This window comes from Cotesia glomerata, linkage group LG10, assembly GCF_020080835.1.
Source record: "Cotesia glomerata isolate CgM1 linkage group LG10, MPM_Cglom_v2.3, whole genome shotgun sequence".
Taxonomy (NCBI): Eukaryota; Metazoa; Arthropoda; class Insecta; order Hymenoptera; family Braconidae; genus Cotesia; species Cotesia glomerata.
In genome coordinates this window covers 1210024-1227684 of record NC_058167.1, presented here as the reverse complement: position 1 = coordinate 1227684, position 17661 = coordinate 1210024, and the positions used below count along the sequence as shown (strand labels likewise).

Sequence of the window (17661 nt, the reverse complement as noted above, 5' to 3'; positions counted from 1 at the left end):
CTGAATATCGGTGTAGGGCTTATATTATCAGTACTACATTATAGCAAGTAAACAGTTCGTATAAGCTTGAAGCTTATGCAAATATCGCTGTGTTACTGAAAAAATATTTTGGTGGGGCTGAAACGTCGTATTAGTACATATCTTATAAAAATATTACTACAGTTTATCAAACTCTGCCAAAATTTATTGATATCGAGCTTACACTTTTTTTGAGTGAAAAATTGAATTTTTAAAATTTCAAAAAAAAATTCTCCACCGACTGGATTTGATCTTTCGGGCTCAAATTTTCAGGATCTTCTTTTTTTTTATGTAATTTCGATGAAAAAATCAGTATCAAAATCACTGACCCAATTGCGCACACTTTCGTCAAAACGTAATGGATCTGCCGATATATTTTGTTTATGAACTTTAAATAACTCTTATCCACGATCTTTCATTGTTGACTTTTGTTTTTGCTGTGGTAAAATTTACGAGACTATAGTCACGAACAGAGCAATGTCAACGCTTCTTTTTTTTTTTATTTTCTTGGTTAAACTATATTTGTATATTCGTATATTCAGTTGTAATCGTTTATAATAAATATCAATTTGAATTATATTACAGAAACTTAGTTGATAAAGAAGTGCAAATTAACATTCCTTCCAAAGATGTATATTATAAAAATTTTATTGATGTACATAAAGAACAGTCACCAAAAATAGGACTATTCGATCAAGATATAGATTCACAACCGGTGAAATTATCAACTTCTATCGATGATGACATTAACGAAATAAAATTAGGAAATTTTCTGGTCAGTCCTCCGTGGGTTCAAGATCCAGACATTCAAAAAGGACGAGTTGAATTTTTATCTCACGAAGAAGAGATTTTTTGGAATCGTTTAATCAAAAAATATCTTTACCCTCTAGATGAAGATAAAAAACAATTACAGAAAACAGCTGATGCATTAAACAATTTACGCAATGAGTTTCTTTTCAAATTTTTCATGTTAAATGCATTATTTGTATTAACTGTTTTTTTAATGCAGCTCAATAAAGATACGTTGCATCTTCAATGGCCTTTAGGACTTTCATATAATATTACTTATCGGAGTGAAACAATTGAGGTAATTGAGAAAAAAGAAAAAAAAATTTGATGATTTTCCATGATCTGTTTTAACACACATTTTAACCCACAGGTTCATTTTGAAAAAAATTACTTACAACTGGAGCCAATTGGTTGTCTATTTATAATTGGATTTGTTTTAATTCTCTTTATTCAGTTCATTGCAATGTTATTTCATAGATATAATACATTTCTTCATCTTTTATCTAACACAAGTATTAACTTAAACTGCTTTATAAGAGTAAGTACCTCAAAAATTATAATTTTGATGCATATATACTTTTAGATAAAAATGAAACACTTCTATTGCTTAATTTCGAATAATATTGGAATCAAATTTCACTATTAGAAATTAACAAATGCTGGAAACTAATCAATTTCAAGTATATCGAAGAATTTTTTACTAAACATTATATATTTCTTGGCTTTCTGTCATTGTATACGAGACCGATTTATGCACTAACATAGATCTAATTAAAATTTAAAGAGTTGTTAAAAAAAAAATGTTCATTTAGTGATAAATAATCATTTTTGTTACTAGAAATAAAACTATAAAAAAATTATTATTTGCTTAATATAGTAAATGATTGAAAGTCGCGGCTGGCAATCGAATAAATAATGAAAGATTAACATTATTTTAATTTAGTTAAATTATTTGAATTTTGTATTAATGTTTAATCTTTTTTATTAAGATAATAATTTTATCAAATATTCTAATCAAAAATTAATATTTTTAGTCAAAAAATTCATCTACAGACAAGTTATTAGACTTTCATGTGAAAGATATGGTCGAAGTTCTACAGCGTTTGGCAGAAGATAATGCTGTCTCGAATGTTGCTGTACTTCAATCGAATATTGATAGATCACCTAAAAAGCGAAACACGGTACACACACTTCTGCAGAATCATGAAGGACAAGTTAAATTACCAACAGACTTAGAAACCATTTTTCGAAAAAATTTGCAAGAATCTGCAAGTAAGTAATTTAATTTTATCCATTAATATTTTAATCGTATAGTATATTGCATATAAATAGTAAAACAGTATATTCTTAATCCAGATGTTGACTGCCTTATCTAAATGAAAGATTGAGGTAGCACTTTTGCGAGGTACAGAGTAAGAAGTACCGTTTGTGGCTAATGTACCGTTTTCGACAATATTGTCCAAATTATTGTATAAATAATTTTATAAATGTAAAAATTTATCAATTCGGTTCCTAAGAATATTAAAGTTTAAAATTTAAAAAAATGTTATTTTAACATTTGAATTTTTTAGACATTAACGCAAATTTCAAGTATTCGAGAAAAAATCAGCATCCATAACCATGATTATGTGTGGTCAAGCATGAATCGTGCACAATTATGCACAGTCGTCTAACTTCACACCCGATTGCAATCGCCCAACCATGATTAATCAAGCACGATCATGAATAATTGTGCATGATTCATGTACAGTTATGCTCAACTATGTATAGTGGGGATTGAAAGGTCATGCATGAGTTTGAATGATTGAGGATGACCTCGTATGATCATGCACGATCTATGCTCGGTTAAGTTTGATGTGGTTTGTTATGGCCTGATGTGAACATATCAGACTATATATGAACATATAAGGAATACAGGACACAGGATCTCGCGCTTTCTAGGTTGGTGCGCTACCCACTCACCTACAACAATGTATTGGAAGATCGGTTCTACATAAACTTCAAGTAATGCAGTTGTTATGCGTGATATAAATCCCGAAAAAAATAGCCCGGGAAAAAAATAGACAGAAAAATTTGGATAATCCAAAAGTACACGCCTCATAATCTCTTTTTTCACAATAAAATTGATTAAAATATAAAATATAAAAAGCAAAATAATAAAAAACAGAAAACTCTGCTATGGTTAGTGGTACCATAATTCTAAGGTGAGGAAAAAAAATACTACAAGCGCTGAGATGAAGAGGGCACAAGCGCTGGAACACCTTGATAAGCTTACTAGAGAGCTGCATGAGTTTGTTAAGTCTAAAGTCAACATCCACAAAGAGATCAAGACGAAGACAACCGGTGTAGTCAACGCCCTTCAAAGGTTCAGAACACTTGATGACGGATGGCAGGCACAACAACGGCAAACTCCCAATGTCACACCGAAGAAGAGCAGACAACCTGCCGCAGACACCGTCGAAGAGAAGGACACCGGTGCCGAAGGCGATGGTGAATCTCTAACAGAAGACAGAAGCGACACTGGTGTCAGGTCTGGCAAGAGGAAAGACCGTAACTCTCCTGACCCAACGGTCAACCAAGTAATGAAGAAAAAGGACACAAAACCAAGTCCTCCGAAAAAAGTGGCGGCACGGAGTGCCAAAAATAAGGAGGTCGACGCGTGGCAAAAAGTAGAATCGAAGAAGAGAAGGCCGGAGCAGGATCACCTCCCAAAGCAATTGCCGAAGGAGCCACGACCGGAACCTAAGCGGAAAAAATCGCGCAAATGGATCAGACCTGACGCGCTGATAATCCGCCCTGCCGAAAAAGAGAAGTATTCCGAGATATTGCGCCGCATAAAGCGTGATGTCCCAGCAGACCAGGTTTGAAATACCGTCGAGAAGATCCGCAGGACAATGACCGGAGATATGCTGATCACGTTGTCAAGGAAAAGTGCTGACAAAGGCCAAGCCTTGCAGAGGACCATCACAGGAATTCTTCAACACGATGCTAAGGTAGTCTGTAAAGGTCCACAGGAGACCATTGAGATTCGAGACATCGACGAAGAAACGACGAAGGAAGAGATCCAGGCCACCCTGAAAGAGGAAGTTGGAAAAGATCATGAGATACCTCTAGAAGGAATAAAAATCCGTAAGGCTTTCAGAGGTACGCAGACGGCTGCAGTCACTTTACCTATGACCATCGCGCGAAAATTAGTGGAAGGAACCGGCAAGATCCATGTCGGGTGGGTTAACTGCCGAATCAAAGCGACGACGAGACCTATCCAATGCTTTAAATGCTGGCACTTTGGACATGTTGGGCCCCAATGTAAAAGCCAAGTAGACCGATCTAAACTCTGCATCAGATGTGGACAAGAAGGGCACCGTATCGCGGGCTGTAAAAATTCTGCCAAGTGTGCAATATGTGCTGACCAGCAAGGAGCAAAGGACGTGGCTCACCATGCCGGCACCTACAGATGCCCGGTATATCAGGAGGCGCTCCAGAAGTTGACGAACAAACAAGCATGAGGATATTGCAGCTCAACCTCAACCATTGTGAAGCAGCGCATGACCTGCTCATGCAATCTGTGCGAGAATTAGAGCTGGACTTGGTACTGATAGCAGAGCCATATAAACACCTGAGTACCCAACCCTGGGAATCTGACAGCACATCCAAAGCTGTCATCTTGTCATGTGGCAAGCTTTCTTTCCAAAATGCAGTCGACAACAGCAATGTCGGCTTTGTAGCAGTATCAGTAGAAGGCATCCGCTTCTATAGCTGCTACGCACCACCTAGCCTCTCCATTGTTGACTTCACTGATTTCCTGGATCGACTAACCGAAGATGCGAAGCAATACCATCCAGTAGCGATAGCCGGAGACTTCAACTCCTGGGCAGTTGACTGGGGCAGCAAACATACAAACGCACGAGGGAAAGCACTACTGGAGGCCTTTACTACACTAGATGTGGTTTTGCTCAACAGTGGTGATACGCCGACCTACACCAAAGGTGACGCAAGCTCAATTGTAGACCTCACTTTTGTCAGTAATAGCCTTGCCAGAGGCGACGGCAACTGGAAAGTGTTGGACATCTACACTGCCAGCGACCATCATGCGATATTCTGGGAAATATCAAGCGACCAGAACCCCAAGAGACCAGTCAAGCAGTCTAACATCGTTGGTTGGAAGGTAAAATCTTTTGACCCAGAAGCATTACTAATAGCCCTCGATGGTGATCCGATCAACACTGGATGTGCAGAAGAACAGACTAAGGACCTGATGAGGAGAGTAACACATGCTTGTGATGCCAGTATGCCTCGTAAACGTGGCATAAATTCGAGACCTTCGGTGCATTGGTGGAACGACCACATCAGCGTCCTCCGTAAAGAGTGTCATAAGAAAAGAAGAATCTCTCAGCGCGGCTACCAACGGCCCAACTCAGTGGAGCTGATCGCAGAGTACAAAAAGGCGCGTCGTGAACTGAATAAAGCCATCAAAGAGAGCAAAAGAAGATGCTGGAAAGAGCTTATATACGAGGTGGATAAAGACGTGTGGGGTAGGCCTTATAAGGTGGTTATGACCCACCTGAAAAAACAACAAATGCCATCACCTACGTGTCCTCAACTTCTTTAGAAAATCGTCACTGCACTGTTTCCACAGCAACGCAACTACGATTACCAGTTGGCGCCAGGCAAATTGGACGACATCCCACCTGTCACTGAAGAAGAACTGCTGGAGGCTTGTAACCGTGTAGGGAATAATAAAGCGCCGGGATTGGACGGAATCCCTAATTTAGCCTTGAAAATCATCATAAAGGCAGCTCCAACATTATTCCTAGACGCTTATAATGCATGCCTCAAGGAGGGGACTTTTCCTCGTAAGTGGAAACAGCAACGATTGGTACTGTTACCTAAAGGGAAGAAACCACCAGAAGAACCGTCATCTTACCGACCACTTTGCATGCTAAATACGGCGGGTAAGATACTTGAGCGCATAATTTATCAACGAATAGATGCAGTAGTCGACCCACTCCTGGCAGACAACCAGTATGGATTCCGGAAAGAACGATCAACCCTGGACGCGATCAATCTGGTTGTTAGCACGGCTAAAGAAGCGATCGCAGGAACCAGATGGAAGGGTGGCACAAAAAAGTATTGCCTGGTGGCGGCATTAGACATTAAAAATGCCTTCAATTCCGCCAACTGGAACTGCATCATGCAAGCTCTTCGAGAGAAAAACGTTCCAGAATACCTGTGTAGAATAGTGACCAGCTATTTCACCGATAGAGTTCTTAAATACGACACGAAGAATGGTCTCAAAGAGTACGATATTACAGGAGGTGTACCCCAGGGCTCTGTACTTGGTCCACTGCTGTGGAATATCATGTACGATGGCCTATTGAGATTGAAATTGCCAAGAAGTGTAAAACTCGTAGCATATGCAGACGACGTAGCCGTAGTAATCGTCGCTAAACACCTTGACGAAATTAACAACATGTTCGACTTCACCTTCGAGCAAGTCCATCGGTGGATGAATACAGTAAACCTGCATCTGGCTACACACAAAACTGAGGCAGTGCTTATATCCAGCAGAAAAGTGTTAGAGACCATCAAGCTGAAAGTCGGCGAACAAGAAATCACATCACAACCTTACATCCGATATTTGGGAGTGATACTTGATGCCCGTCTCAACTTTAAACAGCAAGTGGAACACGTCAGTGCCAAAGCGTCAGTAGTGAGGGCTAGTCTCGCACGACTGATGCCGAACGTCGGAGGGCCAAAGCAGAGCAGGAGACTACTACTATCATCAGTTGTCACATCGGTGCTCACATATGGAATATCCATTTGGGCAGACACGTTGAAGTTGCAAGAATCATGGAGAAAAGCTGGACCAGTATATCGACTGAGCGCTGTACGACTAGCCAGTGCATTCCGCACGATATCAGAAGTAGCAGTGTGTGTCATTTCCGGAACTCTGCCGCTTAGAGTTCTAGCTGAGGAAAGACGGAACCTTTACCAACGAAAGAGGTCAACCACACTAAGTGCCGAGGAACTCAGAGCTGAAGAACGGCAGAACAGCATCGCACGATGGCAATCGCAGTGGGACGCCGCGACAACAGGAAGATGGACACACCGTCTCATACCGAAAATCGACATTTGGATAAACCGGAGTCATGGCGAGGTCAATTACTATCTGACGCAGATGTTGTCAGGACATGGATGTTTTCGGACGTATCTTCACCGCTTCAAGCATGATGATTCACCGGAGTGCCCGTCCTGCCCAGGAATCAATGAAGACGCGGAGCACGTTTTCTTTGAGTGCCCACGATTTTACCTACAGCGCGATGAGCTGGAGATGATCCTGAAGAAGAAAATCCATCCAGAGACAATAGTAGAAGCAATGCTGTCATCAGAGGCTGCCTGGAACGCCGCAAACACGTTTGCAACAGAAGTCCTTATAGACTTGCGTTCCATCGAAAGAAAAAGAGCAAATGACAACAACTAGAAGAAAGGTAAAATAATACCTAATTACCAGAAGGAAGAGCAGTCGCTATATCCTCCCCCCACGAAGTAATGCCTAACGGCGGTTTCCATAAGGGATTAGAGGAAAGAGGAAAGGGGTTTAGGGTTTAGTGGGTAGGGGCGTTAGCGTCGAGTTTTAGTATGACGCTGCGTCGAGTCGCCACATATCCAGGCCAAACAGCTACGCCTAGAATCCGTAAAAAGGATTCCCCCCTACCTAAGGGAAAAACACACACACACACACACACACACACACACACACACACACACACACACACACACATACATACTATAATGGGATTTCGCCGGCACGGCGTCGATAGGGCTGGAGAGCACCACCTAAATTGGCTTACCTGGGTTTCGAAGGTAGTTGGGCGCCAGGAACTTACCGTTCCACGATTCGAAGTCATTGTTGATCGTCGTCGGGCGGCGGGTCGGCGACGAAGAGATTCAAAAATTCGAATTATCGGCGAAAAGCAAAAGTATTAAATCTACGTGATCTCGGGGAGGGAAGAAGTAAAAAAAATTGATTACCGAATGTTCAGTTAACAATGCATTCTAGCAGTCGCCAATATAATTCATAAGGTGTCGCCAAATTCGTATAATCACGATTTAATTCTCGTCGAAGTAACGACAATAATAACAAACAAAAAAAAATTATAGCTGTGATCAGTCGATAATTCGCAAATAGTAATATACTATAATATAATATAATATACTATAATTAGTATTACGTTGACATAATCAATTAATCGATACTAAAAATAATCGAAATTAAAGTAAAACAAAAAAAAAATCAACAGAATAATTAACTTCGGTCCGTCATCGGCTCACAAAATTCTCAAATTAATTTATAACTAATTATACGGCGGAATAAACAACTTATTTTTCTTCAAATTGAATAAAGTAATAATACTAGTGAATAAATGATAAATTAACCTCAAATTGGTTAATAACTGATTGTGCGGCGAAATAAACAATTTAATTCATTTTAAAATTAAATAAAAGTACTAATACTTAATGATTAAACAATTAATTACCCTTGAGTTGGTTAATAATTATTAATGCGACTGAATGAACAATTAATTACTCTCAAATTGATCGATAGTAACAATAAAACAATTTTAAGAAAAAATGATGATAATAAACAATTAACGCCTGAGTAAGTTAATTACTTATAACTAACAATAAGTTCAATTGTCGCCGCCAACAACAAAAAGAAAAATTCAAATATTCATCGAAATTAATTTTGACACATTTAATTATTTCAAATTTTCGTCGGCTCGCGGCGGGTAACACTCACGGTCGGTAAATCAATTAAGTCGAGGGTAAATGAAGAAGCTCGAGGTAATTTGGGCTCGCGCTCGGAGATGGCGCGTTGGTCGGGCTAGTTGTCGTAACAACTCCAAATTGATCGAACGTCCAATTCAGTAATCACAAAAATAAACAACACAGATCTAAAGCACGGTATCAATTCCCACGTGGTGAGGTCACGAACACACACACAAGTTCACACACCCCAATGGTACCGGGACTCAGAGTGTCGTCACACACGTCTCGATAATCCGAAGGAATTCAATAATTACTTTCGTAAAAAAAAAAATATTAATACAAAAAATAATTTACACCAAAAATCAAACTGGTGAAATTTACTAATATTGATCGCGATGTCGTGGTGAGGACACCCTGAAGCTAGAATTATCGATCAAACTCACCCTGTGGCCGCAGTAAACTCCTTGAAGTCGGTGTTGGCTCGTCAACAGGCGCTAACTTAATTGGCGGAAAGGCTGGCGTACTGGCGTCGATCTCTCGGCAATGGCGTCTCCCATTTGCACGTGCTGGCAAAATACCTTGGCACTCGGTAATAATCCACCAGCTCAAACGATCGTCAAAAATATTCTCAGCGATACAACAATTTTAATTACCGGCAATATTTTATCACTCCACCAGTTTTTAATTACGGTGAAAGTATCTCGTTAATGGCGTATCAGAATGATCTTCGACCAACAGGTACAGCGTCCAGATCAGAATTAATGGTTAATATGGCTGCCTCCTCGGCAACACATGCTCTTTACTTTTCGGTTCGTTCCAAAAACTCGCATCCAATCAGCTCACGGCTTCTTCTAGCCGGTTGTTGTATTACGGGGTGCGTCCAGTACTCCGTTGCGATCGATGATAGGTCGATATGTCACTCGGTTCGACTTACGGCATCCAGATGGTGCCTCGCTCGACTTCAAGTTGCTCAAACGCCGTCGTCATTCGTCGGTTTCAAATTTTGCTTCGCTCTCGCCGTGGTCCTCCTCCAGATGTCACGCTGGTCGTTGATGGCTCCGTGAAATTTTCGGGTTCGTCTGATCGCTCTAACTTATTTTCGCTCTCACTCTATCATACTCTTTACAATATTCACACTCATTCATGCATACTTTTCAAATTCGGCGCTTATCCCTCCCACCTGTCTTACCTCGAGCTTCGCACTCTGATCAGGAGACCGTTTGGGGCGACACAGTCGCGTCGAATCTTCGCCTTCCTTCTGCTGAGCCAAAATAATTAAATCATAAAAGAAAATAAATTTAAACAATTAACCAAAATAATCTTTTGACATGGAAAATTTTTCCCATGTCACAATACATACATACAGACATACAGACACCACCGCGGGAATAGTCAGGGAAGCTTCCTAGGACCTCGAAACGTCGAGATTCGATGAAAACTCGATTTTCGTAAAACGGGGTGAAAACAATAACTTCCCAATTTTTGAAAATCTTTGATTTTCTTAGCTTTTAAATCTGAAAAACGGTTGACTCTAAAGGGCATCCCTATAACTTCCCGCTAATTCCGTTAATACCTGGGCGCTTAAAATTGCACCTACGAAGTTTTTGAGTTCTTCGAGCTCAAAAATACAATCTATGTGTTGTTTTGAGCTCTCCAAGCTCAAAAAGATACTTTTTCTATCCTTTTGAGTTCTTTGAGCTCAAAAGTCTGATAAAAGTTTCATAGAACACTGTTTTTTGAATTTTCAAACCGCAATAACTTTTGAATGAATCAACCGATTTTTACGCGGTTGGCGGCATTCTACGAAAGTTTTTAAGCCTCATAAAGAATTTCTGAGTTTTAATTGGTCAAACTAGAAATTTCGGAGTAATTGCGAAAAAACACATAATCATTAATTTCGATTTATTTAATAAAATGACTAAAAATTTGAGAACGTTATAGCATATTTATTTGACAATTATTATTTTCCAATGTGGTAGAAAATTAAAAAAAAAAAATTTTTTTTGATAAATTTTTTGAACTTTGATCTCGGATATCTTTGAAATGGTTAATGTAATTGCTTACACGCATCAGATCTTTTTTGTACTACAAAAATGTGTATAAAGATTTGGTTGAAAAATTGATTAATAATGAGATATGATCTTTTTTACATGAGACTAACGAAAAATGTGAAACTGTAATGAGGATAATGTTCCTATCAATATTAAGAGCTCAAATTTAGTGAGCATTTTCTAGAGGTGCCTGAGAACCAACTTTTCAATGTCGGAAGTTAAAAAAAAAATATTTGATTTTTTTGAATCACCCTAATATATATATATATATATATATATATATATATATATATATATATATATATATATATATATATATATATATATATATATATATATATATATATATATATATATATGTCGGAGATAGTATCGAGCTGGGTTTTCCTAGAGATAGGGAAATTCCCAATATTTTAGTTTGTCTGTTAGTTTTCCGACATATATATATATATATATATATATATATATATATATATATATATATATATATATATATACTAGCTGACCCGGTGAACTTTGTATCACAAATCTACAATATATTTTGTTACACCTTTCAATCAGTGATTATCAATTTTTAAACTCTAATCTACTTCGATAAAGAATAAATACTAGCTGTATGAAGTGTGGTTAGAATTTTCTCAAGTTATTAAATGAAACTCGCTTCTTATTATCGCCTGAAAATCAAGATCCCAAAGAATCAATACTGAATTCGTGAAATTTTTTTTTGCCCATATATACAGAAGATAGACGATAAACAATTTTAGATCTGTTGATTTCCTTAGCTGAACTCACGGGTTTTCCAAAAAATTTATTCTTTTGAAAATATCCCTGAACTATAGCGAACAAAACAAAAGTAATGACAAACATTTTTCTTGAGTTTCTTCTTGAGATTTGTGGTTATGTCCTACAAACTGAATATAGGTAAATAGTATAACTCTGCAGTATACTTGTACGTATCTTTCTACATATTGAACAATTTTGTTACACTCTTGCAACCTTGAAGTTCAAGCGTAACAATAGCGATTCCGATACAAAATTAAGAGTTTTTGATTTTTTCAGCTGAACTTTCGGGTTTTCCAAAAAATTTTTTTTTTTAATCATCCCTAAACAATAGCGAACAAAACAAAAAAAAATTTTTTAATCGGTCCACCTGTTTTTGAGTTTTAGCGAGATTAACGCACAGCAATTTATTTTTATTATTTGATGATAATGATTTTTTTTCCTTCAGGATGCAGCACTATTCGATGCTGTTTCCACTTTCGAGGAAAAATCCCTTCTTTGAGGCAGGTGATGTAAACATTCAGGAATAATGCCGGTGCTGCCTTTATAGCTGTTTTTAAGGCAATATTAGGGATTCCGTCTAATCCTGGTGCTTTATTATTCCCTACGCGTTTGCAAGCCTCCGTCATTTCTTCTTCCGTGACAGGTGAAATGTCCTCCAGTTCGCCTTGAGCTAACTGGTAATGAAGCTCGCGTTGCTGCGGAAACAGCGCGGTAACGATAGTCTGCAGAAGTTGTGGGCATGTGGGTGCCGGCATTTGTGTGTGTGTGTATGTGTGTGTGTGTGTGTGTGTGTGTGTGTGTGTGTGTGTGTGTGTGTGTGTGTGGTGTGTGTGTGTGTGTGTGTGTGTGTGTGTAAGTATGTAAACCTCTAATAACTTTTGAACGGTTGAACCGATTTCATCGCGGTTGGTGCCATTCGAAAGAGCTTCGCCAAACTTAGATTTCTTAAAAATTTGAATCGATTTGGACCGATAGATTTTGAGAAATTTGGAGAAATCTAAAAAAAAATAGGAAAAAAAATGTTTTCAGAAGCGGTTTTCTTGGAATAACTTTTGGACGGCTCTACCGATCAATTTCAAAAACTAATCAGCTCTCAATCTTGAAAAATCACGTTGATCGCCGCCAATCCGGTCAAAATCGGTTGATTTGATCGAGAGATATCGTGAACGAAATAAAACTGAAAAAAGTGTTTTTTCGGAGTTACTCCGGAATTTCTAGTTTGACCAATTAAAACTTAAAAATTCTTTATGAGGCTTAAAAAACTGAATAGAATGCCGCCAACCACGTAAAAATCGGTATGGTTTTTTTTTTTTTTTTTTTTTTTTTTATAGAGGAGGTCAAATACATTTACGTATACCAGGACGAGATGTTTGTCTTGGGTATGTCGGACTCAGAAGTCAATATTATTGACAACATTACCGACTAAACATTGTAACGGGTATTTTTCAAGTGCTAATAATAAACCAGTTAATCCCCGGCTCGGATTTTTCTCGCCGGAGTCCGGGGTCTTTTCAGGGATAACTTAAATTTTATAAATGAAATTTGAGCCTGAATATAATTGGAACACTATTTCGTTTATTCAAAACAACAAATATATATAAAGGCTTAAGTGATAGTAGGTACAAACTTTATGTCAAAATTAACAAACATTGGACATAACCCGCACACACCGTTTCTTTTCCCGTTTTTTGTGCCACCTGGTGGCTAAACTCTGTCTATTATCTTTACAAAGTGGTAATCCTACCGATGGATACACCCTCAGTCGCGGCCCTACTTACCCCTAATCCCATTTGGGTGCTTGGAAAGCAACCCTTTCCGGCCCTACTTACCCCTAATCCCGTCTGGGTGCTTGGAAAGCAACCCTTTCTGGCCCTACTTCCCCCTAATCCCGTTCGGGTGCTTGGAAAGCAACCCTTTCCGGCCCTACTTACCCCTAATCCCGTTTGGGTGCTTGGAAAGCAACCCTTTCTAGCTACGCGGTGGCCAAATTTCCCCAAATGCTCAAGTCAGCACTTACCTGGTTCCTGGTCGGAGACGAGGTAGGAGTTCCTTGGCAATCTTCCTGGTAAATGGTCTTCTACTAGGAAGGTTTTTACCACTGGGAAACTTGGTACAGCGTATTCACTCAAGTAATTCTCCAGAGAAAGAACTGCTCTTATCGAGCCAAATTTTGGCGTTTATCATTTTTCCCCCAACTCTCTTGTAACGAACCGGAAGGATCGTTTTAGACACCTGTCTGGTGCCCTCAAACTAGCATTCAAAAATAATTATTTATTATTTTAATCGCAATTTCCTTCATTTCCTATCCATTCGTCTCGCCAAATTCTAAGTTTTTATTTTTAAAACTCAATTCTTTATTATTTTAATCGTTATTTCCTTCATTCTCTATCCATTCGTTTCGTCAAATTCACAATTCTTTATTATTTTAATCGCAATTTCTTTCATTATATATCCATTCGTTGATTTTCCATACTAAATTGTCCTCGGGACTTATAAAATCTTCGCTTACCTAAATTGTTTCTCACAAAAATAATAATCGTTATTTCTTTAATTTTATATCCATTCATCGCTTTCCCATACTAAATCTTGTTCGGAACTTAGAATAATTTTGCCAGTCTTTGAATTTCTTTTACAATTAATCATATCTTCGGTAACAATAATATAAAATTATTAAATAAATACGAAAATTAAATAATAATCGTCGCACTAATAACAATAATTGTTTTTATTAATTTTTAAGTAATTAATAAAAAAAATAATAAACTAAAAATACTCAGATACAAAAAGTAAAATCTGGGTCATAATTATAATTAAGACTCTGTCTTTTTTTTTATTTTTAAACAAATAATAATAAATAACTTGTAATTTAATATAAGAAATGACGTAAATTAATAGTTTAAATAATATTTGAACTAAGTAAACCGTAATAATAATAATAATACCTATCTGAACAAAAATATAATTATAAACGTTTAATATGGAAATATACTCTCGCCGGTTCCGGCCGGCTTAGTATCAGGCGAACATGAGCTTGGAAGAGTAGGTATTCCTACTGCCGCTCCGCCGTCTCGCTCGCACCTTCGTTCTCGCCGCGTCGCTCGCTGTCTTGCTCGCACTCATACTCATGACCATCATAACATACTCCTATCTCTTTCCCCATAGATGTTACGGGGAAGACTGGATCGGGACCTTGTTAGCATTACTACAATCCAGTCCGTGTTGCGTCTCACAACGGTTGCTTCTAGTTACTAGTCTCTTTCTGCGAATTTTTTCTTCAAAAGACGCTGCGCATAGGCTGCGACAGCTGACCAATTATCTTCTTTTTTGATCATGCAGGTTACTAAGCTCTAAGGGGCGAGCGTGGTGCCAATAGTTTCATCAGTACTGCTTTTGTAGTCCTTCCACCGGTCACACTCAAAGAACGTGTGCTCGACGTTGTCAATTTTGTCTGGGCAGTATTTGCACGTTGGTGTGCTGTGCAGTCACATCTTAAAAAGATAGGGATTGGACTGCTCATGTCCCGTCAATAGCTGGGTCAAGAAAAAGGCCGTTTCTCCGTATTCCCGAGAAAGCCAGACGTTGATATTTGGGATCAGGCGTGCCGTCCATCTGCCCGTCTCTTCTGATGTCCATCGGTTCTGCCACTCTTGTTGCGTTTTCGCCTTTATCCTCGTTCTTACGTCCTTTATGTTTTCGTCACTGTTTTTAGCGTCATAGAGTTTCGCTCTCTCAAACGCGAGTAGGTCGATGGGTGCGGCTTCCGCATGACCAATATAGCTGCCTCAGAAACCGTTCGATAGGCGCAGGCAACCCTGAGAGCGACTCGCCGCTGCACTGCCGCTATTTTTCGTCGGTAGGTCTTCTGTTTCAATATGTCTGCCCATAATTCTGCTCCATAAAGCAGTACCGAGTGGACTCCTTTTAGAAGAACTCTTCTCTTTTTGGTTTTTGGTCCCATAGTGTTGGCCATGATTCTTGCTAGGCTAGACACCGTCTTGCTTGCTTTCTTGCATGCACTGTCAAGGTGTTCGCGGAAAGATAGTTTCTCGTCTATCATTACTCCTAGATAGCGCAGGGCCCTTGTTGACGTCAGTGTTGTTCCTTCCATGTCCACAGCGAATGGTTTTGGGAACGATTTTTGACATGTCAGAACAACCATCTCGGTTTTATGCTTGGCGTGTATCAGGTGGTGTTTATCAAGCCAGGTCTCGACGGCGTCAATGGTTTCCCGGACCAGTAATTCGGCCTCTTCTACGCTGTATACTACTATCGTGGCCGCAACGTCGTCTGCAAAGCCCGTTAGCTCTACTTGTTTTGGTAACGAGATTTCATGAAGCTCGTCGTAGTCCGCATTCCATAGATGGGGCCCCATTAGTGAGCCTTGCGGTACGCCAGCCGTTATAGCGTATTCTTGTGGGCCTTCCGTAGTTTCCGCTATTAGCTTTCTTTCGTCCAGGTAGTTGTTGACTAGTGCCAGATTCTCTGGCTCCGCGTCAAACTTGTGCTCCAGAGCATCTAAAATGTCTCTCCAATTTGCACTGTTAAATGCGTTTTTGACATCTAGCGTGAAGAGGAGACATACTTTACGAGCTTTGAGGCTACCAGACCATGCTTGTGTTGCTGTCTTCATAATTTTCTCGATCGCTCTGACTGTCGAACGACCTTTCCGGAAACCATGCTGGTTGGTGGCAAAACCTCCAGCACGGTTGATGTCGTTGCGAAGTCTCCCTTGTATGAGCGTCTCGAGCAGTTTTCCAGCAACGTCTAGCCTACAGAGTGGTCTAAACGACGAAGGTATTACGGAAGTTCCCTTTCCTTTGTCTAAGAGAACCAATCTCTAACGCTTCCAGACCGCGGAAAACGTGCCACTTGCCAAGCATGCGTTGTAGGTGTTCAGGAGTATTTCTGGTATTCCGGGGCTACAATCTTGATCACTGCCGAGATGCCGAGATGCCATCAGGTCCAGATGCCTTTCCTATTTGAGTGACTTGGCCGCGTTTTGTAGTTCCTTAGTTGTGAAGGGTGTTCCTTCGCTGTTTTAGCGTAGTGTTTCTTCTCCCGCGGTGGGTGTTTGGGGAAAAGCTCCGCTACAATGCTGTCCATTAAGGCAGGAGACTTCGGCGCTTCTGGTGAAGCCTTTCCAAGTCGTTTGGTGACAATTTGATAGGCTTTGCCCCAGATGTCCTTGTCGAGATCATTACAGATCTGTTTTCACAATATCGCTTTTCTTGCTTTAATGGCTCGGTTAAGCGTCTTTTTGGCCTGCTTGTACTCTTTTGAATACATGTCCTCGCTTGGGGAGCGATTCACGGTTCTTGTTGCGCGGCGACGTAGCTTATGGCATCTTTTGCGAAGTTCTGCTATGTCTGTTGACCACCAGTACGCCGGCCTGTGAAAACTCCTATTTTTCAGCCGCGGCATAGAGGCGTTACATGCGGCAGCAATTTCCTTCATTATATTTAGCACTGCCTTTTCCGTCTCGCTGCAGGTATCCGGAGTCGGGTTGTTCTGAAGGATAGACCAGCTTCGTGCAAGTGAAGCTCACAATGCCTCTGGATCAAGCCTTCTGGCATTCCACTTTCGCTTAGAAAGATCACGTTGTGAAACCGGAGTAGATGACAATCCAACGTTGAATGTCACAAACTGGCGGTCACTGCCACTGTCTTCTTCGGATACAGTCGTATTCGATCATGTTGGCAGTCCTTGGAGTCACCAACGAAATGTCGAGAATGGATTCTTGGTACCCTGGTCTTCTAAAGGTCGTGGTGCTCCCGGTATTCAGCACTATGAGGTCGATTCTAGCCACGACGTCAGCGACCTCGTTACTTCTGGTGTCGGAGAAAGCAGCGCCCCACTCAGCTGATTTAGCGTTGAAGTCTCCAGCTACGATGGTTCGCCGTTAAACTTAGTGACCGCATCTTCTATATTTGCCAGTTTCTGTCGGAACACACTAATCCCTTCGTTAGGTGAAAGATAGACGCTCATGAAGTAGTTTGTAGGGGTTTGAATCCAGACAAAACCTGCTCCACTTCCGCTGTTGTTGACGGTAACGTTCTTTGTGTTCACAATCCAAATTGCTGGAGTGCCAGTTTCGTCTGCGAACCATGTTTTACCTTCGATGTTTAGATATTGTTCGCAGATAAAGCAGACGTCGATTTAATCTTCAAAGACACGCTGGCGCAGCAGGTTTTGCGTCAAGGCGCACATATTCAGGTTGCCTTGTAGTATGCGTGTCATTTCTACTCTCTCT

General features: G+C 39.8%; 1 protein-coding gene across 1 annotated transcript in view; it reads left to right on the top strand.

Moving 5' to 3' along the window:
• Positions 1-17661, top strand: part of LOC123273041 (chitin synthase chs-2-like) — a 133480-nt gene that overhangs the window by 92231 nt on the left and 23588 nt on the right. The window contains exons 8-10 of the mRNA XM_044740198.1: positions 604-1105; positions 1178-1345; positions 1842-2079. Of these exons, the coding sequence (XP_044596133.1) occupies positions 604-1105; positions 1178-1345; positions 1842-2079 (908 nt within the window). The remainder of the gene's footprint in view (positions 1-603; positions 1106-1177; positions 1346-1841; positions 2080-17661) is intronic.